The sequence below is a fragment of the Natator depressus genome, chromosome 10 (genome assembly GCF_965152275.1).
Source record: "Natator depressus isolate rNatDep1 chromosome 10, rNatDep2.hap1, whole genome shotgun sequence".
In the NCBI taxonomy this organism is placed as follows: domain Eukaryota; kingdom Metazoa; phylum Chordata; order Testudines; family Cheloniidae; genus Natator; species Natator depressus.
Genome location: NC_134243.1, coordinates 43,293,673 through 43,316,118, shown reverse-complemented (window position 1 = coordinate 43,316,118; position 22,446 = coordinate 43,293,673). Strand labels below are relative to the sequence as shown.

The following is a 22,446-nucleotide window of genomic DNA, read 5'->3' as shown; positions in this document are numbered from 1 at the left end:
TAAGCAGGGGAGCATGGCTTGATTTATAGCATTAAGGAGGACAGGACCTTGACTGGGTTTTGCCTGCCTGACAAGCGGCAGCCTTAAAAGCTCTAATCAAGCCAAACTCTCAAATCACCAGATTTATCTGAATGTTGTGCTGCAGGAATACAGGTGTAAGGCCTTAACAAATAATTGAAAGCCCTGTAATATTTGGACCAAATTTTGACATGTGTGCATCCAAGTGTGCAATGCTGATTGAGGCATGCAAATCTATCATAGCTGCCAGCTGGGGTTGCAGGACGCACGTAGGTAGGCATGCACACACACCAGGGATCTGTGTGACTACACTGAGCACCCACATAAGTTTGAAAATGTGGGTTTTGATTTTGTATTGTTTTGAACATGAGACTGGGGGGGGGGGGGGGGAGGGGAGAGACGGACTGGACCATCTCTGCAGGGAACTTTAGGTGGAAATGATCCCATCATGGTACAGAAGGATTTAAAAACAAGCCCGACTAAAAACAAAACAACAAAACTAACATTCATTCACTTTAAACAATGGAGTGTTTTCATATGTTCAGTGAATTTCACTGAGGAAAGAATCATTTTACCCAAAAATGTTATGCAGAATCTGGGGTAAAAATTTCTAGTCGTTTTACTTCCAAGTCAAAATTAAAAGAACTACAATAAAGAAAAATATCTTGGCCAAATTTCTACTAATGAAAAATAATAACTGTCTGTAAGTGATTGTAGGGTGCAAACACCTAGGAGAAGACAAATATTTTCAGTTGGTAGGAGCGGATATAATGAGAAGTATCGGGTGCATTTTAGAAAACATAGGCTGAATATATATATATAAAAAAAGTCTTCCTGGCAGGGAAGTGAGAAGTGACAGAAGACCCATCACAGTGGATGTAACCTAATAGGTCTTTTCTATCTGTAATTGTTATGATTCATAACTTGAAGAAATCAGCTCCACTACCTTGGATGGAACAGCGGGATCAGTTCTATCTACGGTATTAGTAGTCAGACTTTGATTTAGTTTTTTAAACACAGATAGAAGTATTCCCTAATCCACAGAATAATTAAGGGAACATATATTCTGGATTAGCAAAAAACACAAAACCAACAACTCCTCTGAGGAAGTGGTCTGATGCTGGAAAACAAACTTGGTGTACACAAGCACATGTGTGCATTTGGGGCAGAAGGTGAAGTGTTAAAACTACTTTACAGAGTGCAGGGTCCAGATAGTTTTATCTGTCTGACTGTGCTTATCTGTTTGATTGTGCTTTAATCTGGTCACTTTTCTAATCTCAGATGAGTGGAACATATCATTACATATTTTTTTTAAAATCCACTACAGCCTTTTGGATGAGATATAAAACTCAGGTCTTGACTGTGTGTCAATTAAAAATGGACTGCAAATAAAAAATGAACGAAGAGTTAAGAATTCTTCCATCAACCTAGCCTGAGTGCCTTCCATGTAAAATCAATAGTAAGAGAGGACTTCACTGATTCTCTGGCTCTTCTCCCTTTTCAGGGTAAAATACCGGTTGAGATATTTTGTTTTGGTTGGTTGGCTTGTTACAGCTTTTATTTGTTGGGGATGGTGTTTGGGCAGGTGGAGGAGGGTGAGCAGAAGATGGAGTCAATGTTCTGAATGTCATCCTTGCTATGGTGAAAAGGCTTTTTCAAAGAGGAAAGTTTTTCAGCATTTCCTGAAGACTGCTGGACTCACCTAATCTCCTCTGGAAGTTCATTTTGCAGCCAGTTCCCCTTGCCTAAGAAACTTTGTTCTAACACACTTTCTTTAAAGGTTTGTGAACTGAAACTATCTCAGCAATTTACAGAGTGACATTCAATCTTTAATATTACCTGGGGCGTGAGCCATTAATTGCTTTGAAGATTCGGACCAAGGCCTTAAACTGGCATCTAAAGCTGACTGAGAACCCTAAGAGAGACAGGATACTGGACTAGATGGTGATACAGTACGACAACTTCTGTGTTCTCTCTAAACAGAGTATTTTTCAGCTTTCTTGGAAACAACACTTTAGTTTTAGACTTTCTGGTGCTGTTAATCTATACAGACTGGCATGGCTTGGGGCTTCATTGTCATTTGAAAATTCGCCTTTAGGTAATACAGATGTAGGAGCAACCAGTTAGAGCCCCCAGGCTTAAAGAGGAGGAGGCTGCTGGCAGAGCATTCTCCCTGAAGAATCCTAAACTCTGAGGCATGCTAGCTTCTCAGGCATGCTGCAAGAATGATCTCCCTCCTCCTCCTCCTCCCCACATCCAGTTAGCGGTGAGCAGGTGGTTATAATGCGGAGTTATAGTTTACTGATTATTATGGGCAAGTGCATGATGGCATGAGCAGTCCATTATGTAATATATGGAGACATTTACTTTTGTATTGTATATTTTAACTTTGTAAAAGCACATAAAAAGACAGGCTCTTAATATACAGTGAAATGAAAAAAATCTTTGTATAGAATGATTTTCAAAGTAGAGCATGCTTTGTTTTCTACAAACACGGAATATAAAATATATATTATTCCAGAGCTGCTTGAATAGATCAAAAGGTAGAGTAAAAAAATCAATCAGCTTATTCACATCCTTCCCTGCATAAGTCATCACAGTTTACATGGCAGAGTTTATCATCTCACACTTGTAGCACTAAGGGCTTGTCTACACATGAAAGTTATTCCAGATAATATTAAGGGTGCAATTTAAGGGTGAAACCGCTATTCTGGAAAAACACCACGTAGACAGTTTTACTCCAGAATCACTTCTACTTGATTAGTTTAATCCACCTCCAAAGAATAACTCATGTGTAGACAAGCCCTAAAACGTTAGCAGCAGTATCTGTGTTTGGTGAAGAAGATCATTTATTGCTTCAGAACACAGAAGCCAGATCCCTTCAGATATCTCTTTCTTTCCTGAAAATTCAACAGTAACTTCCAAAGAGTAGGACCCTCTTCCCCTCCCTGCCGTGACACCTCTGCTTTACTCTCAGACAGCATTTGATCTGGACAAACTGGAGAAATGGTCTGAAGTAAATAGGATGAAATTCAATAAGGACAGATGCAAAGTACTCCACTTAGGAAGGAACAATCAGTTGCACACATACAGAACAGGAAATGACTGCCTAGGAAGGAGTACTGCGGAAAGGGATCTGGGAGTCATAGTGGATCACAAGCTAAATCTGAGTCAACAGTGTTGACTGTTGCAAAAAAAGCGAACATCATTCTTGGATGTATTAACAGGAGTGTTGTAAGCAAGACACGAGAAATAATTCTTCCTCTCTACTCCGCTTTGATTCGGCCTCAACTGGAGTATTGTGTCCAGTTCTGGGTGCCATATTTTAGGAAGGATGTGGACAAATTGGAGAAAGTCCAGAGAAGAGCAACAAAAATGATTAAAGGTCTAGAAAACATGACCTACGAGGGAAGATGGAAAAAACTGGGTTTGTTTAGTCTGGAAAAAAGAAGACAGAGGGGACATGATAACAGTTTTCAAGTATACAAAAAAGGTTGTTATAAGGAGGAGGAAGCAAAATTGTTTTTCTTAACCTCTAAGAATAGGACAAGAAGCAATGGGCTTAAATTGCAACAAGGGAGGTTTAGGTTGGACAGTAGAAAAAACTTTCTAACTGTCAGGGTGGTTAAGCACGGGAATAAATTGCCTAGGGAGGTTGTGGAATCTCCATCATTGTCTAGCCTGCTCTTAAAAATCTCTGAACATGTGTTAGGAATGGTCTAGATAATACTTAGTCCTGCCATGAGTGCAGGGGACTGGACTAGATGATCTCTTGAGGTCCCTTCTAGTTCTATGATTCACAATGGAAGGGACTAGTAAATAAATCTCCTTTAAGAAAAGGAGTACTTGTGGCACCTTAGAGACTAACCAATTTATTTGAGCATAAGCTTTTGTGAGCTACAGCTCACTTCATCGGATGCAGTGAGCTGTAGCTCACGAAGCTTATGCTCAAATAAATTGGTTAGTCTCTAAGGTGCCACAAGTACTTCTTTTCTTTTTGCGAATACAGACTAACACGTCTGTTACTCTGAAATAAATCTCCTTTAATTCTCTTTCCATCCTGTAGCCTATTTCCCCAGCTTTTCCTGCTTTGGGATTTAAAAATTTAAAAACCCAAGTGCTTAAAACCAACTTAAATACCTATAAAGCTATAAATAGCCACAAATGAAAGCTTAGGCTCCATAAACCAAAATATATAAATTGTTTCTCTTTTTGAAGTTAGACACAGATTATGTTTCCTGAGGCTTGGATAGCAGCTTACTGCCAAGACTTCAAATTCAATCAGCCAGCCAAAAATGTACAAATAGCCCCTCGATATGAACATGATCAAAAATCCTAGCAAAATGAACACTGTTCTTCTAATCATCATACACCAAAGAATATTCAACTTCTGGTGCCATCTTCAGCAAACACTCCCTTCACCTCAAAACACTGAAGGATAAAAATTGAATCCAAATGAAGTTAGGATCCTCTCCAATATACAGTATATACAATTGCTCTCCAGGCTCAACTCCTCCAATCTCTGGACGAACGGAGCAAACAACCCTGCTTAACACCAAAAAAATAAAAACATAAAATGCCCAAGATTCTACAAAATGAGCAACGAGAGAGTGTTATAGAACCCAGGACAGAATAACCACACTAGCAGATACCTCACCACAGCAAAATGTGCAATTATCAGATTCTGACAAAAGACAGAATCAGAGATCACAGGCTATTGGTGGACATTGGGTGGCACGAAGCAGTCTAAACCCAGAGAAGGTGACTATGTAGTTAATAGAAAAGGAGTACTTGTGGCACCTTAGAGACTAACAAATCTTTTTGCGAATACAGACGAACACGGCTGCTACTCTGAAATATGTAGTCAATGTGACAGAGGAGAGATGAGACAGACTAGTTTCCACCCCTATTTCCCAAACACAAGGAAGCACAAGAGAGAGTGTCTTCAATCTATCAGGAATAATAAAAGACATCTCACCAAAAGCAACAAGAAAAAGTTGTGCCTGACACTGGGAGAAAGGAGATACGCAGCACTGTGCTAAGGAACCACCTGCCACCGTGGAGTCACAGACTGTCCCCCATGGGTACTCTGATCTATCTCCCCATCCAGATAAGCTTGCCTTTGTGATACATGGTCTTTGTACCAAAAATTACAACGATATTTAGGTAACTCCCAGTCCCACAGGACCAATAACTTACACAAGGTCAACTGCACTTAAATCTTACACCAAAGACAACGCTTATAGCCAATCCTATAATAAACTATCTAAGGATTTATTAACTAGGAAAAGGAAACAAGAGTTATCTAGAAGGTTAAAGCAGATAAACATACACAAACAAATGAGTTACAGTCTTAAGTTTCAAAAGCTAATAGAAGCTTCTATAATAGCAAGCAATATATGACCTTTAGGGCTAACCCAGGCTAAGCGGCTGAGGATCCCTCACTTATGCATATCTTCTATATTTCACACTTGTTAATACTTCTCTTGTCTGGTGATTTACATAGTCTTAGAGACTCATAATGCAAACACTTAAATATTAACTTATAATATGGGATACAAATGTTACAAGGGAGATTAATGCATGTAGCAACTTACAAGCATTCAAAAGTCTAAACATGAAGTACATTTTTAGAATTCTAATACTTAGTTTAACAACACTAATACACAGATGAAACAGACTAATTCCAGCTACGCATTTGTCAGCGTTCAGTTGAGACATGGGGGCCCTTGGCATGAGCTGGCACCTGGCTTGCCAGCATCACAGACAGTTAACATTATGGAATGCTTTTGTCAAATATCCTTAGACAGGCATTTTGAATTAGCCAATGAAATGGAATCCTCCTAACATCCTTCCACAATTGTGCAATTAAGAAAATTCTCTTAATATGATGAATTCCAAAAATGGAAAAAACATCACAGAGCTCTTACTCCTGCACAAATGTGGTCAATGTCTATCCTTGCAATTGCTGGCTTTATCCTGTACGTTTATGGGCCACAGATGACACACATGCCTTAAGTTCTTGAAACCACTCCAGAGGAGAGTGCCAGAGCTGAAGAAGCCAATACTTTCATTTATGAGGTCATCAACTATTCGTTGTTTATTTTAAGTGAGTAAGTAGAAAACATATTTATGTACATGACCATTTAATTTCTATTTTTTTTACAACCTCCACCTGCAAAACATACACGTAGATATACACATACACGGTATAAATACATACAATCTACAAACAGGTTTATAAATCAGTTTGTTAATTATACCTTCTGGTAATGAGCACTTTCTGATAAACAGCCTTCACGCACATTTCTTTTATGTTCCATTCTAGTTATAAACTGACTGGCTTCCTTAACTCACCCACTTTATCACTAGCCACCTCTCTCTCTTTGGCAAGAAAAATGCTTAGCTCTTGAGAGCAGTTCTGTTTCTCTCATCACTAAATTGGCTTGGAGTTGTTCATCACATCATTCAATGGCAGGCGTTTTCAGCTCCAAGGCTGTGGCCTACAGGCTTGTCTCTAGGAAAACTAATAGGGAAGATCATGGTTTTGCATTCTAAGAAAAGTGAAAACAAATTAAGCCCAGAACAGCATGCTAATAGTTTCTCATATTGGGGCTGTGGGGTCCCCATTAAATCTGTCTATGGAAACAGGCAGTCCTATGTGAAAAAGTAGGGAATTCCCATTTTAAGGCCCTCTCTGAAACATCTGAGGTAACCATTCTTCTGTCATTAAATCACTCTTGGAACAGAGAGAAGCAGCAAGTGAAAGTCATTAGAATTAGTGTAAAGAATTTTACAGAAACCACTTGGTTGTATATAATTTTTCAAATGGGAGTAAATCAGCCAGCAGCATTCTCCTGTGGGTGACAAATACCATGTATGCACCTAATTAGATAGACTTTCAAAACAGTTACTGAATGTTGGCAGCTGACTGAGAAACAAAAGCACTCAGCTAGATTTCCTTCACATCAGAGGTTACTATTTTAGTGACCATTCAAAGGACAGCAGCTCAATGCAATTTATAACAGTTGTTTCAATTAACAGGATTTGACAGTATTTAGGAGCTGATCCAAAGCCCACTGAAGTCAACTGAAAGACTCCCACTGGCTACAACGGGCTTTTTCTCAGACCCATAAACAGGAGAGATGTGGCTACATAGTTGGCCATGTAAATAAATTATTACAGGGTTGCAAGGGTTTTAAATTGAAGCAAAGGTTATTTTCTAGGACTGACCCAGAACAACACTGAAATATAGATCTCCTAAACTTTAACAAAAATAATAGATGAGAATAATAATAATAGAGACTCTTCTCCCTCACACACAACTTAAACTCATACTACGGGCTGGCCCCCTCTATTATTAGTTAAAAATGTTACAGCCTGAATGCTCATTAGACTAAAGAGATGCTTGCAGTGGAATCTCCGAGTTGTTCATCCTATTTATAGATGGAAATGCAATTAAACAATATATTTCAAAGCCCACACAAATGTTATTTTGTACATTGTAAGAGTGGAAAATATTGGCTCTTCCAGAATCCATATCACGTCACACCTGTGAGCTCAAATAGCCACTAAACTTCTATGACAATTGTGTTTTTTGTTTATAAATTATATATTTCTGTTCAAAGCCAACAAAATAATTGCTGCATGAATTAGCTTATGTGACAACAGTATCACTGTTTCTTTCCCACCTCCAACAGGACCCACATTTTCTCCCAGAACTCAGCTCCTGTGCTCAGACAGCTAACAGCTCTGAAGAGTTACCATATACTCTGTCAGTAATAAACTTCACAGACGTAAGAGGAAACATTCAAATAAACTGCACAATAGATTATCCACAAACAACCAAAAGAATCAGCAATTCTCTAAGAGGAAATGTCTTTCCTCCAACACCCTGGTCCTCTCCTTCCATCACTAAACCCCGTCTGACTTAATTCAGTTTAAAGGGATTGACTTGGAAATTCCTAATGATGCCTGCCAATACCAGTCCTCTCGTCCCCAGAAAAAATAGGTATGCTCCCTTCTCGTCCCATTAGTGAACAATAACCCCAAACTCATGGCAATAATATCTTTATGTCCCATCGTGACGTTATCTGATAAAATATGACCATGGAGATCATTGTTGCTACCACTGTTATATAATTGCAACAAATCTTGTACAAAGTACATCAAGTAAGGTGTCTATGGAAAGGTTATATTTTGCTGAATATGATTTTGCTATTTGTATGCATGTATCATTTTTGTATTTGAAGTTATGAATATTAACTATGTACCTGTATTTCAAAATGTTTGCTCCTGTGGTAACACCCACATGGTATTTAGCCTGAACATCTTGAAGGGACTATTCAAGTTAAATGGTTCATCAAGGAACACTTAACTCACAATGGACCATGGAAGATGCCTATCTACACTTAATGGACTTTCCTGTGATGACAGGTTTCAGAGTAACAGCCGTGTTAGTCTGTATTCGTAAAAAGAAAAAAGAAAAGGAGTACTTGTGGCACCTTAGAGACTAACCAGTTTATTTGAGCATGAGCTTTCGTGAGCTACAGCTCACTTCATCGGAAGTGAAGATTTCTCCTGCAGAGAAATCCAGGTTCTCTGCAGGAAATGGCCCACCTTGATTATCATACACATTGTGAAGACAGTGGTCACTTTTGATGGGCTATTACCAGCAAGAGAGTGAGTTTGTCTGTGGGGGGGCGGAGGGTGAGAAAACCTGGATTTGTGCTGGAAATGGCCCAACTTGATGATCACTTTAGATAAGCTATTACCAGCAGGAGAGTGGGGTGGGAGGAGGTATTGTTTCATGGTGTCTGTGTATATAATGTCTTCTGCAATTTCCACAGTATGCATCCGATGAAGTGAGCTGTAGCTCACGAAAGCTCATGCTCAAATAAATTGGTTAGTCTCTAAGGTGCCACAAGTCCTCCTTTTCTTTTTGCGAATACAGACTAACATGGCTGTTACTCTGAAACATGTAACTGAAGTCTGTCATAACGCATGTGCAAAAAAGGTACAAATTAAGGTTGTACCAACAATCTAATTGTAAAATTTCCTAACTTTGCAACCTTAATAATGTTATTTTAAGGTTGCACACAAAGTGGAGGCACTGTCCTCATGCACCACACTTGTCACTGACCGGCTCCACTCCTCTATAAATAATTCTAATACACCTCAAACATATACAAGAACATAATACACATACCACATTCTTCACAAAACTGAATATTGACCTATAGATTCCTCTAACACCACATCACACAATTCACCAGGGGCCATATGCTGTACATACGTGATAAAATTGCACCTCTGACCACCTCACTTGTACTTTGTCAAAATAATTCATCTCTGCTGTGACTACTCACATTTTTTAACTGAGCTGCCGGAGATTTGTTATGTTTAAATACAACTAGAAATGTTACCTTCCCTACTATAATGGGGAATTGCCTCTTAAATTACACTGCCCTGAGGATGATTCATATCATGTGACACAAAGACTGAAAATGGGAGCTATCCACCATTCGCAAGCAGAATCCCACCTTTCCAAGATATTGCACCTGCTTCTAGCCCTGGAAGGTCCCAGGAAATCAAACCATAAAATCATAACATCATTATGTGCTGAAGAGGTATTTTAGGTCAAAGTATTTTAGGCCATTTTAAAAGGCATCTAAACATTTTGTTATAATTCTCTGAGTCCTGCACAGTTGGTTTCATGATACTAAGACACCTCATAGCTTTCCCTCTAATTAACTTCTCTTTCTCCCTCTCTTCAATATCACATCCTTTGGCTTCATTCATTCTGCTTGGATTCCCTTTAACGTTTCCTCCCTAAGGTGACGATTGGTCTTGTTCCAGAACTGCTCTCGTTCATCCCTTGCCTGTATCTGTGTGCACATGTGTGTGTACACACACACCACACCCCTACCTGAGAGGACACATGAGGAAGAGTCCACATAAGCTCAACCTTCTACAGAAATGCAGCTGCTTTGGTCTCCCCCCCTCCAAACCCCACTTCTGGCAATTTGTTGTTGAGAAGAAATAATATGCAACAGCTGAACTGGTAGATGTAGATAGTGAAGAAGAGAAGGTGCCAATAAACTGCTGTTGAATGCAATCACTATTGAGTTAGCAGCCAGTTCTTTGGGATAAAGCCCCATACCACTCAACCATTGCTACCAAGGATTGGGCCCCAGGCCCCTGGTCAGACCAAGCCCTGAACAAAACTATCAGTTATTCCTCTCATCTTTTCAAGGTAGCTTTCACAATGGAGAATAAATCTATCTTTGGGTTCCATACTGGCATCCACCACCACAGTATCTGAATGCCTTCCACATAAAAACCAACAGCAATAGTGACATCCCTAGGACTTCATGGATGTATTACTCAGATGAATTATGCTTTAAATGAAACGCAAAACAGAATCCAAAATAATTAGCTCATATTTCTCATTAATTTCTTATGGGTAGATGAATCTAATTAGTTATCGAAGATGAAAAAGACCTCTGAATCTATTATACCATCACCTCAACAGAGCAGGATTGTTCTCTATAGTACATATTCTAGTGCTTTCTCCAGCCTAGCTTTATATGGGCCAAGCAATACAGTTCTTCTTGGGAGATTATTCCACAGCTTAATAGATCTTGCTGACTATAAATTTTCCCTAATATTCAGGTTAAATATTGCTGCTTTTTTTTTTCTTTCTAACATTTCATTTCATTTCTATTAGCTGCATCTTCTAATACTACCCTAAAAAATCCCTCTCTCTCCTTGGTTCACTGAGAACCGAAAACAGTGAGTTAACAATTTAGTTACCTGGAACAAAACTGAAATGTCAGAAGTTAATTGATAGTTTTAAAAATCTAGTAACATGCTTGTGGCAAATGGTGCTGAATCTCATTGCTCTGAGATTGGAATCCAGTCCTACGCATTAAAACCCCCATCCCCAAACACAATGCAGCCAAAAACAAAAAGTATTTGGTCTGGTAATTCCTGGAGTCACGTTTTCCTTCAACGTTTTCAATTTGAAATCTTCCTATTCTAAGATAGAGTTTTAGTATCTACAAGACTTCACTTTTTAAAAAAGTGCTATGTATGGTGGGCATGTTGCCAAATAGCAAATCAATAGCTTCTGCAGTTTGTTATTTCTCTGCATGTCACATGGAATACAGCTGATTAAAGCATTTTTCAAAAAGCACCCCCATGCTATTCCCAGGTCCAACTAAAATAGAAACTTGAACTGAATACTCAATGGTTGATTTCTAATGGTTTTTTTTCCTCCTCCACAGTGATAAAGGTAAAATATGCACATACCTAAAATGTACTGCCAGCCTATAAAAGCGACCTCACCAGAGAAAGATGTTCCATATGAGGGAAGAAATATCTTTTTTGATCATGCAGTTTTTCTCTAAATGTCATATGTAGGGCCCTACCAAATTCACAGCCATGAAAAACACATCGTGGACTGTGAAATCTGGTCTCCACCCGTGAAATCTGGTCTTTTGTGTGCTTTTACCCTATACTATTCAGATTTCACAGGGGAGACCAGCATTTCTCAAACTGGGGATCCTGACCTAAAAGGGAGTTACAAGGAGGGTCGCAAGGTTATTTTGGGGGGGGGGGTCACAGTATTGCCATCCTTACAGCTGTGCTGCCTTCAGAGCTGGGCAGCTGGAGAGTGGCAGCTGTTGGCTGGGCACCCAGCTCTGAAGGAAGTGCCCTACCAGCAGCAGTGAAGAACTAAGGGTGGCAATACCCTACCATACCACCCTTACTTCTGGCGCTGCCTTCAGAGTTGGGCAGCTGGAGAGTGGTGGCTGCTGGCTGGGCGCACAGCTCTGAAGGAAGCACTGCCACCAGCAACAGCACAGAAATCATAGAATCATAGAATATCAGGGTTGGAAGGGACCTCAGGAGGTCATCTAGTCCAACCCCCTGCTCAAAGCAGGACCAATCCCCAATTAAATCATCCCAGCCAGGGCTTTGTCAAGCCTGACCTTAAAAACTTCTAAGGAAGGAGATTCTACCACCTCCCTAGGTAACGCATTCCAGTGTTTCACCACCCTCCTAGTGAAAAAGTTTTTCCTAATATCCAACCTAAACCTCCCCCACTGCAACTTGAGACCGTTACTCCTTGTCCTGTCATCTTCTACCACTGAGAATAGTCTAGAACCATCCTCTTTGGAACCACCTCTCAGGTAGTTGAAAGCAGCTATCAAATCCCCCCTCATTCTTCTCTTCTGTAGACTAAACATTCCCAGTTCCCTCAGCCTCTCCTCATAAGTCATGTGTTCCAGACCCCTAATCATTTTTGTTGCCCTTCGCTGGACTCTCTCCAATTTATCCACATCCTTCTTGTAGTGTGGGGCCCAAAACTGGACACAGTACTCCAGATGAGGCCTCACCAATGTCGAATAGAGGGGAACGATCACGTCCCTCGATCTGCTCGCTATGCCCCTACTTATACATCCCAAAATGCCATTGGCCTTCTTGGCAACAAGGGCACACTGCTGACTCATCCAGCTTCTCGTCCACTGTAACCCCTAGGTCCTTTTCCGCAGAACTGCTGCCTAGCCATTCGGTCCCTAGTCTGTAGCTGTGCATTGGGTTCTTCCGTCCTAAGTGCAGGACCCTGCACTTATCCTTATTGAACCTCATCAGGTTTCTTTTGGCCCAATCCTCCAATTTGTCTAGGTCCCTCTGTATCCTATCTCTGCCCTCCAACGTATCTACCACTCCTCCTAGTTTAGTATCATCCGCAAATTTGCTGAGAGTGCAATCCACACCATCCTCCAGATCATTTATGAAGATATTGAACAAAACCGGCCCCAGGACCGACCCCTGGGGCACTCCACTTGACACCGGTTGCCAACTAGACATAGAGCCATTGATCACTACCCGTTGAGCCCGACAATCTAGCCAACTTTCTACCCACCTTATAGTACATTCATCCAGCCCATACTTCTTTAACTTGCTGACAAGAATACTGTGGGAGACCGTGTCAAAAGCTTTGCTAAACTCAAGAAACAATACATCCACTGCTTTCCCTTCATCCACAGAATCAGTAATCTCATCATAGAAGGTGATTAGATTAGTCAGGCATGACCTTCCCTTGGTGAATCCATGCTGACTGTTCCTGATCACTTTCCTCTCGTGTAAGTGCTTCAGGATTGATTCCTTGAGGACCTGCTCCATGATTTTTCCGGGGACTGAGGTGAGGCTGACCGGCCTGTAGTTCCCAGGATCCTCCTTCTTCCCTTTTTTAAAGATTGGCACTACATTAGCCTTTTTCCAGTCATCTGGGACTTCCCCCATTCGCCACGCGTTTTCAAAGATAATGGCCAATGGCTCTGCAATCACATCCGCCAATTCCTTTAGCACTCTCGGATGCAACTCGTCCGGCCCCATGGACTTGTGCACGTCCAGCTTTTCTAAATAGTCCCTAACCACCTCTTTCTCCACAGAGGGCTGGCCATCTACTCCCCATGTTGTGATGCCCAGCGCAGCAGTCTGGGAGCTGTCCTTGTTAGTGAAGACAGAGGCAAAAAAAAGCATTGAGCACATTAGCTTTTTCCACATCCTCTGTCACTAGGTTGCCTCCCTCATTCAGTAAGGGGCCCACACTTTCCTTGGCTTTCTTCTTGTTGCCAACATACCTGAAGAAACCCTTCTTGTTACTCTTGACATCTCTTGCTAGCTGCAGCTCCAGGTGCGATTTGGCCCTCCTGATTTCATTCCTACATGCCCGAGCAATATTTTTATACTCTTCCCTGGTCATATGTCCAACCTTCCACTTCTTGTAAGCTTCTTTTTTATGTTTAAGATCCGCTAGGATTTCACCATTAAGCCAAGCTGGTCGCCTGCTATATTTACTATTCTTTCGACTCATCGGGATGGTTTGTCCCTGTAACCTCAACAGGGATTCCTTGAAATACAGCCAGCTCTCCTGGACTCCTTTCCCCTTCATGTTAGTCCCCCAGGGGATCCTACCCATCCGCTCCCTGAGGGAGTCGAAGTCTGCTTTCCTGAAGTCCAGAGTCCGTATCCTGCTGCTTACCTTTCTTCCCTGTGTCAGGATCCTGAACTCAACCATCTCATGGTCACTGCCTCCCAGATTCCCATCCACTTTTGCTTCCCCCACTAATACTTCCCTGTTTGTGAGCAGCAGGTCAAGAAAAGCTCCCCCCCTAGTTGGCTCGTCTAGCACTTGCACCAGGAAATTGTCCCCTACGCTTTCCAAAAACTTCCTGGATTGTCTATGCACCGCTGTATTGCTCTCCCAGCAAATATCAGGAAAATTAAAGTCACCCATGAGAACCAGGGCGTGCGATCTAGTAGCTTCTGCGAGTTGCCGGAAGAAAGCCTCATCCACCTCATCCCCGTGGTCCGGTGGTCTATAGCAGACCCCCACCACTACATCACTCTTATTACTCACACTTCTAAACTTAATCCAGAGACACTCAGGTTTTTCTGCAGTTTCGTACCGGAGCTCTGAGCAGTCATACTGCTCCCTTATGGGTGGCAGTACCACAACCCCCCCTACAATAACCTTGCAACCCCTTCACAAGTCCTTTTTGGGTCAGGACCCCTACAATTACAACACCATGAGATTTCAGATTTAAATAGCTGAAATCATGACTTTTATTATTTTTTAAATCCTATGACTGTGAAATTGACCAAAATGGACCATGAATTTGGTAGGGCCCTAGTCATATGTGAAGGGCTGTTCACACCAAAGCAGTATTGTGGTGAAGAATATTGAACATTTGTGGTCCTTTAAAGTACTGCAAGTAATAACTAGGGCTTCAGTCAATTCACATCATGCTAGTGAACTGCATTTTACTATTCTTTATCACTGTGATGCAGACAAAATGTAACTTGCTTTTTAAGCTATTTTGCACTGTGATGCACAGACGGTCACAAAATTTATGATTTTAGGATTTCTGTGCTGGTTTTTCAGATTGCTACATTTCTCCATCTAGGATATAGGAATAGTAATACATACTTTTGGATAAAATCTTAGCATACTGGATGACGACAAAGAGATCTTGGAGTCAGTGTATTTAGTTCTCTGAAAACATCTGCTCAATGTGCAGCAGCAGTCAAAAAGGCTAACAGAATGTTAGGAACCATTAGGAAAGTGATCGATAATAAAACAGAAAATATTATAATGCCACAATATAAACCAGCCGTACACCCCCGCCTTGAATATTGCATGCAGTTCTGGTCACTCCATCTCAAACAATATGTATTAGAAATGGAAAAGTACATAGACAGGCAAGAAAAACTATTAGGAGTATGGAACAGCTTCCATGTGAGGAGAGATTAAATAGACTGGGACTGTTCAGTTTAGAAAAGAGACTAAGAACGGATATGATAAGAGGGCTATAAAAATCAAGAATGATGGGAAGAAAGTGAATAAGAAAGAGTTATTTACCCCTTCACACAGCACAAGAACCAGGCATTGGTTTAAAGCCAAGTAGGTTTAACACAAACATAAGGAAGTACTTCTTCACACAACGCAGAGTCAACCTGTGGAACTCATTGCCAGGGATGTTGTGAAGATCAAAAGTGTAATTGGGTTCAAACAAGAATTAGATAAGTTTATGAAGAATATGTCCATCAATGGCTATTAGCCAAGATGATCAGGAACACCATGCTCAATAAAGCATGGAACAATTTTGGAGAATTGTAATTATGGGATCCACTTTTTTTCCTCTCACAGCCATGACTTACTCCTGCTGCTGAGATTAAAGCAGTGTGTTTTTGTTTTTTTTTTTACTCTGCTGCAGATATTTCAGTAAGATTTTTGTAATCGCTCCTCATGCCAACTGACCCAGCAGCAGCTTGAGGGCAAAACACCACGTCAGGCTCATCAGCAACCATGTGTTTTATATTATAACAGGGTTTCACTAGTCTCTGCTAAACATCTCAGCCAATGGCTACTGAGCATGTTGAAAACTGATTTTGCAATCTCAGACCCTATTTATTCAACCAGTTTTTTAAAGAGTGATAAGTGCATGCTCTCCAGAATGAACATTGTTTATTTACCAAATTTCAATGTTACCAGTGTGCAAAATGAGATGTGAACTGGAGGGCAATACATTTTTAAAATGGAAATTGCAGAACCTATTTTCAAATTTAACCCTACCACTACCACCAAACACTCATCTGAGTTTAGCTATATCACGATCCTTTCAGCCAAAGGAAGAATACCTGAAAGTTGTAGTATAAAAAAGGAATGAACAGCTTTGAAAGCTCCTTACTCACAGTATTCATTGTCACATGAATGAGTCATGCAAGAAGAAAGATTTTTGATCAGAGTGTAAAAAAGAATAAATAATTTTTTAAAATCCACAAGCAGAATAAAGTCATAAATGGTTTTATTATTAACAGCAGACTCTTTCTGAGACCTTATGCATACTAAAAAAAATTATAATTATTTTATGCACTGGTGCAATGGTACCAGTGCTACCAATAGTAAGCTATAGCACAGAGCAACCATTTTTCCTAGTGTAGAAACACCCTCAGTGCCAGCTCAGTGGCAACAATATGCTTATCTGTCATGGAGAAGAACCCATTTGAACAGGACAAAGGCAGAACGTGGAGTTTAACATGCTTAGTCACATGGGGAGGAGAGAATTCTGGTCAGATGGGTGAGCAGCACATTCCAAGAGTAGCTAATTACTGAAAGAGATTAGTGGATGCAATGGTGGAGGCTGTGTCCTGCCTGCTTGGTGGTAGGATGAGAATCACTCTGGGTGAAATAATTGGGGAGATGGGAGTAAAAAGTCTCCTCCTGAATGATAGCATAGGCTTAGTTTATGTTCTTGGGCAAGGGCATACTGCCAGAAATAAGGTCATTATAGTTCTGAATCTAAGGCTTTTGGCAACAGGATTTATGTGCCTGTGTTTTACAGCCCGGTTAGTATATTTCACTCATGCTTATCATCTGGTAAAGCATACTTCAAGGCTATCATGAATCATCATGAGCTAAGTCTTCTTCAGTAATTTGGAACAGTTGGTTTAAAAATAAATAAATAAATAAATATAGCAAGCAAGCAAGCTTAACTAGAAAGGCTTTGTGCAAGGCAGAAATCTAACACTTAACCCTTTCTGCCCCATTCCCTTACTTTACTGTCAACAATATCCTGATTGGCATTCTTCCCAGTTATACTTATTTGGCTCAAAGTTGAGAGACTGTTAGTGAGAGGATTTTTGAATCTGATTCAGTCTTAAACAGACTCTCTTGATATACAGTACAATGAAACCTGTAGTGATAAGAGGGGATGTACCTGCCATCTCTATCAGGAGAGGCTGGCTACAAACAGCTGGAAGCAGCATTTTCTTTAGGTAGAATAAGGGTTTATAGTAAACAACAGATTCCCACTGGACAATCTACACTTTGTGATGGGTCATAGAGGACATCACCACATAACACTGTAAGGCTAAATATCATATCACTCTTGTGCTGGACTCTCACTCTCATTTGCTGCCATGAAAGTGTTCTGTAAAAATCAGAGTTCTATCACCTTGTGGAATGTAGCATGCATGGTACTGAAGAAAAAGGTACAGCAAATGGCCATAATATGTCACTGTGAAACAGCATTCTCACACATGGGATTCTGAAACAATTACAAGAAAATTTCTCACTGCTTACCAGAAAATGTCCTTTCTTCTCATGGGAAGCTCTAAATACCCTAGCAATGGTCCAAACACCCGAGCATACCCCATTGCTTGGGATTTTCCACCTGTATCACGCTATGAAGATAGAACCAAACCCATCTGTCAGAGGCAGAGAGGAGTGCCCACTGCTACTTCACAAAGAATGTTTCATACCGAGGTAATTATCACAGCCAAAACTACTTATGGTTCAGCATAAAAGGAATCAAATAACTGTGAGGCTACAAATACCTTGCTGACAAATGTCCTACTACAGATCAAGCAAATATCACATCTTCCAATATCCTCATCTGCCCAATCTTAGTCCATAATCTGGGAACTAATTCCCCAAGGGTGAATTGGATTTGTGGACCTTTCTACTGGACGGAAAGAAATTCTCAGCTAAGTATAAAAATATGGATACATGTTTCCATTTTTCTGTGCAGTCAGGTCCACAGAGTCTAAAGTGAGATTCTTTTTAGTAGTGTGGCTTCAGGGAGGGCAAGAGGAAAAGTTAAGCCTGTCTATATACAACACTTATAGTCAGTCTCTCCTCTCTGATGAGTGACTTCTTGCAGGAACCTTTCAGCAGAATGCAGCATCCTGCAAATCTTTTGCTACGAGAGCTTGCATAGGATCCCTCTGCTCTCAGCCAGTGTGTCCTAAACTTGCAAAGTGGTACAAGGCATTTGGACTTGTAGGCCTCTGAAATTGCCCAGCTTATTGATCCAGAAGAGGATGCTTTAAAAGCCTCCCTTCCCTTGGAAAATGGACTAAGGGCAATGCTCAGAAGCTAGCCCAGGAAGGGTTTCAAGAGCATCCCTTCCTGTCTGAGTACAGCAATCAGGACCTTTGCATACTTCATGGGCGGAGGGAGGAATATTGAGGTGTTGAGAGCCACATAGCAAAATGTAGGAATTCCCAGTGTGATGACCACATCTAGGATCTCTCTTATGAAACAGGCAGAAGCTTCTGTGGCTTTCAGGGCTACAGAGGCTGCCTTGAAATTCCACCTCAATGAGGTATCAATTCTGGGGAATCCTTCAGCAAAAAGCCCCTTCAGCAAGGACAAGAGTGTCCAGAGGAAGCTGTAGAACTTGCAACAAACTGCCTCAGAAGGCAAATTATTGCCTCAAATTATTCAGTGCTACATAGCTTATTTTAAGTCTCCTCTTCTTGGGGCGCAAGCAAGAGAAGCACATCTGTGTCTTCCCCTTCTCACCAGGCTTGTCTGGCATTTCAGGGCCTCTTGTAGTGCTGCAGAGGCACAGAACTAAACTGGTCTGCTCTGCCTGGTATGCACAGGTTTGGTTCTGTCCCCAAAGCTGCAAGTACACTGAAGACACACTGGGCAAAAACCTGGCTCCACTGAAGTCAATGGCAAAATTCCCATTAATCTCAACAGTCAAGATTTCAACCATAGTGAGGACCTGCACGCATAGGAAAATTAATATTTTAAAGTTCTGTAATGAGCTTTCATTATACTTGATTAAATACCACTGATGAACATACTACCTAGCAATGTAGGTGTGAGCATAATGATTCATTAACAAGTTTAGGGACCCAAAGTCCCTTAGAAAGGGTCAAGGATCTACATAATGTCCCCATGTACTGAATTTTGCACTGCTCTGGTTTAGCTAAAATCTGTGCAAAATCACATATAGAGAGTGCGCTCCCTATTGGCCATAAATCCAAGACTCTGCTCATGAATTGTTCATTTCACAACTTGAAATAACTGGCTCTTAATAAATGTGTTCTTGATACACCTGTGTAGGGCTGCTGGATACCAACAATAGGTGATTGGAAATGTCTTTTTCCACCTTTGGCTAGCTAGGAGGCTATACTCTTTCCTATCAAATGTGGATGTAGCAAAAGTGGTCCATGTCTTGCCACTTCTAATGCAGCATATTCTACCTAGGATTGCAGGAGACATCCACTCAGAAACTTATGAAGGAGCCTACCTACCACGCAATACAATCACACAAGAACACAACATATTGGGTGTCTGAGTTTTATGGCTCCCCATTCAGTAGCAAAACTGCTTCTTGGTTTTTTCCCCTCATTTTTAAAGCCCTCAATGGATTAGGGCCAAGGTATCTTAAAGAACCATTTTTCCTCCAAGACACACCTTGAGAGCTCTGCATCAGCCATGACAAAACTCTCCGGAGTCTGAACATTCTTGGCTGTAGGAACTTGACCATCAGAAATTAGAACGAGCCAGAGCCTTGGCACCTTTTGGACACAACACATGACCAAGTGATTTGTACGAGCCCTCCTGTAATAAAGTAATGTAATGGCTGCCTACGTTTTGCCTTAAAAAAAAAAAAAAACAAGTGAGAGTAACCCCACCTTCACTGGGAAACAGTAAAGACACTGGAGGAAGGGAGAGTGTGAACTTTGAATAAATGTGGCATCTAGATAGCATGGCAGCGAGTCCACAAAGGCAAGAGAATATTTCTCATTTGGGGAACCTCAGAGTGCACACATGGAAGGCAAATGTACAACAGTTGAGGTCTTCAGGATCCTCACATAAACTATGTGTGGTTCTGAGTTCAGAGCTGGCCCAGGATGGAGGAGTCATTTGACATAGGAGATCTAGAGCATGATGGCTTTTACAGATAATGACTAGTAAAAAACATCTTAGATTTTAAATATGACTAAATCCATTAAAGCACAAATTCATACATAAAAAACCATACACTGTAATTCAAAAACTCCAAGTCAATAAGGTATAATATGTCTATGCAAATTGTCATTTGCATCATGCAGTGAATATTCAGACCTACCTGCTCTAGTTTAAAGATGTGTTGGTTAAAGTAGTGCTGTAAGCGTTCATTAGCAAAGTTAATGCAGAATTGTTCAAAGCTGTTATTTTCATAATCTTCAAACCCAAAGATATCAAGTACTCCAATGGACAAAGTCTGTAAAACAAAACAAAGTATGTTACTTAGAAAAATCAGACCAATTTATGTACTCTCAGAACATCATTCATGATACAAAGCATACAAACAGAATCAAATCTATTGAGTATAATGATCTGTAATCACTGCTGTAACTATTAATATTATTCCACTATTAGGGCTGTACATAAATCAAGGAGACAACATGTAATTTTAGGTACCAGTTTAGTTGTGATTTACTAGAAGGAAATACTTCAATGTACTTTATTTTGGAGAGATACACTAAATTCCCTCCTGCTTGTGGTACGGCATCCCATACTGAGCTGACAGCACACTTTTTGGTCTAAATAATAATGTGCTCATCTGGCTTTTACTTATAGCTAACTGAATTATCACCTCTTAGGGGAAATCTGAATACAGTTCCAACCTACTCCATTGGATCTAAGACTTAAAAGTTTTCACCCAATGGAAAAAAATGACTTGTACCATGAAGGGTAAACCAAAGGAATGTGCTTATTTGGACTCCCTGAATTAATTTTGTAAATGGTTACACTCCAGCTGTGAGCATTTCAAAGTAAAATACACACTGGAGGGGTTTATAAATAAATAATGCACTACAATAAGCGAGAGTGGGGAAAGGACCCACTTAGGAAATGCCACAGAGCAACTCTCTATAATATCAAACCTGCATGACACAACAGATCAGAAAGTATATACAAGAAAAGCAATTTAACATTTTTGCTATGTGTTTATGATAGGTCTTTCTGGGCAACTCTTCTGATGCATTTCTTTTTATAAAATAAATGAAAAACCAAACAAAAAACACCTATCCCTATTGCACCTTATCAGGGCATAAAAGTACATGTGGAAAGAGAGCAGCACCAGCAGTTCATGGTGAATTGCACACTGGAATGACCTACTACAAAGACAGATGGAAAGAAGAAAGCCTGGCTAAACTGTTACAGGAAGAGGGCCCTGGTCACAGAACAAAAAGAATGGGTAGAACTCTTTCCAGAATAAGAACCATGGGCCAAGCCTAAGCCTCTGGCAGGGGAAAAATACATTACCACCTGTCATAGTTAGTAACCAAATACCAGTATTACTGCTCTTACCCACATGCAGAATTTTAGGAAATTCTCCCATCATTACTCTAGCACCAGCACAGCTCCAGCAGTGCTAACAACAGTGGGTAATGGAACAGATTGACCACAAACTTTTTTTATACCACTGTGGTCTGACCAGATCCCACCAGGGTCAAATGACACAGTGGTAAAATGCTTCTTCACTAGCTGCCATGGCGGAAAAACACTAAAATATCAGGGTAGATACAATTGTTATGCACAGATATAAAACCATATTTAGAGCCAATCATGCCACTAATTGTAGCATGGAAATGGCCTTAGATTCCAATGAACTAAATTAGTGGTTGTGTAAATAAAGTCATCTCATTGCACTGCAAATCAATTTCTTGAAAAAACATTAAACAAAATAAGACAGTTACCTTTTCCGTAACTGGTGTTCCTTGAGATGTGTTGCTCATGCCTATTCCACAATAGGTGTGCATGCTCGCCACGTGCACCAGTGCCAGAAGTTTTTCCCCTACCAGTACCCGTAGGGGGAACACCCCAGCGACCCCTGGAGTGGCGTCTCCATGGCGCGGTATAAGGGGAGCTGCGTGTTCCCCCCACCCTCAGTTCCTTCTTGCCAGACAACTCCGACAGAGGGAAAGGAGGGTGGGATGTGGAATAGACATGAGCAACACATCTCGAAGAACACCAGTTACGGAAAAGGTAACTGTCTTTTCTTCTTCGAGTGATTGCTCATGTGTATTCCACAATAGGTGATTCCAAGCTATATTTGTTGGAGG

At 40.7% G+C, this 22,446-nt stretch overlaps 1 protein-coding gene across 13 annotated transcripts in view; it reads right to left on the bottom strand.

The window, feature by feature from the left end:
* Positions 1 to 22,446, bottom strand: part of MYO9A (myosin IXA) — a 465,931-nt gene that overhangs the window by 130,906 nt on the left and 312,579 nt on the right. For all 13 annotated transcript variants that reach the window (XM_074965918.1, XM_074965921.1, XM_074965919.1 and 10 more), the window contains one exon: positions 20,466 to 20,600. In XM_074965918.1, the coding sequence (XP_074822019.1) occupies positions 20,466 to 20,600 (135 nt within the window). The remainder of the gene's footprint in view (positions 1 to 20,465; positions 20,601 to 22,446) is intronic.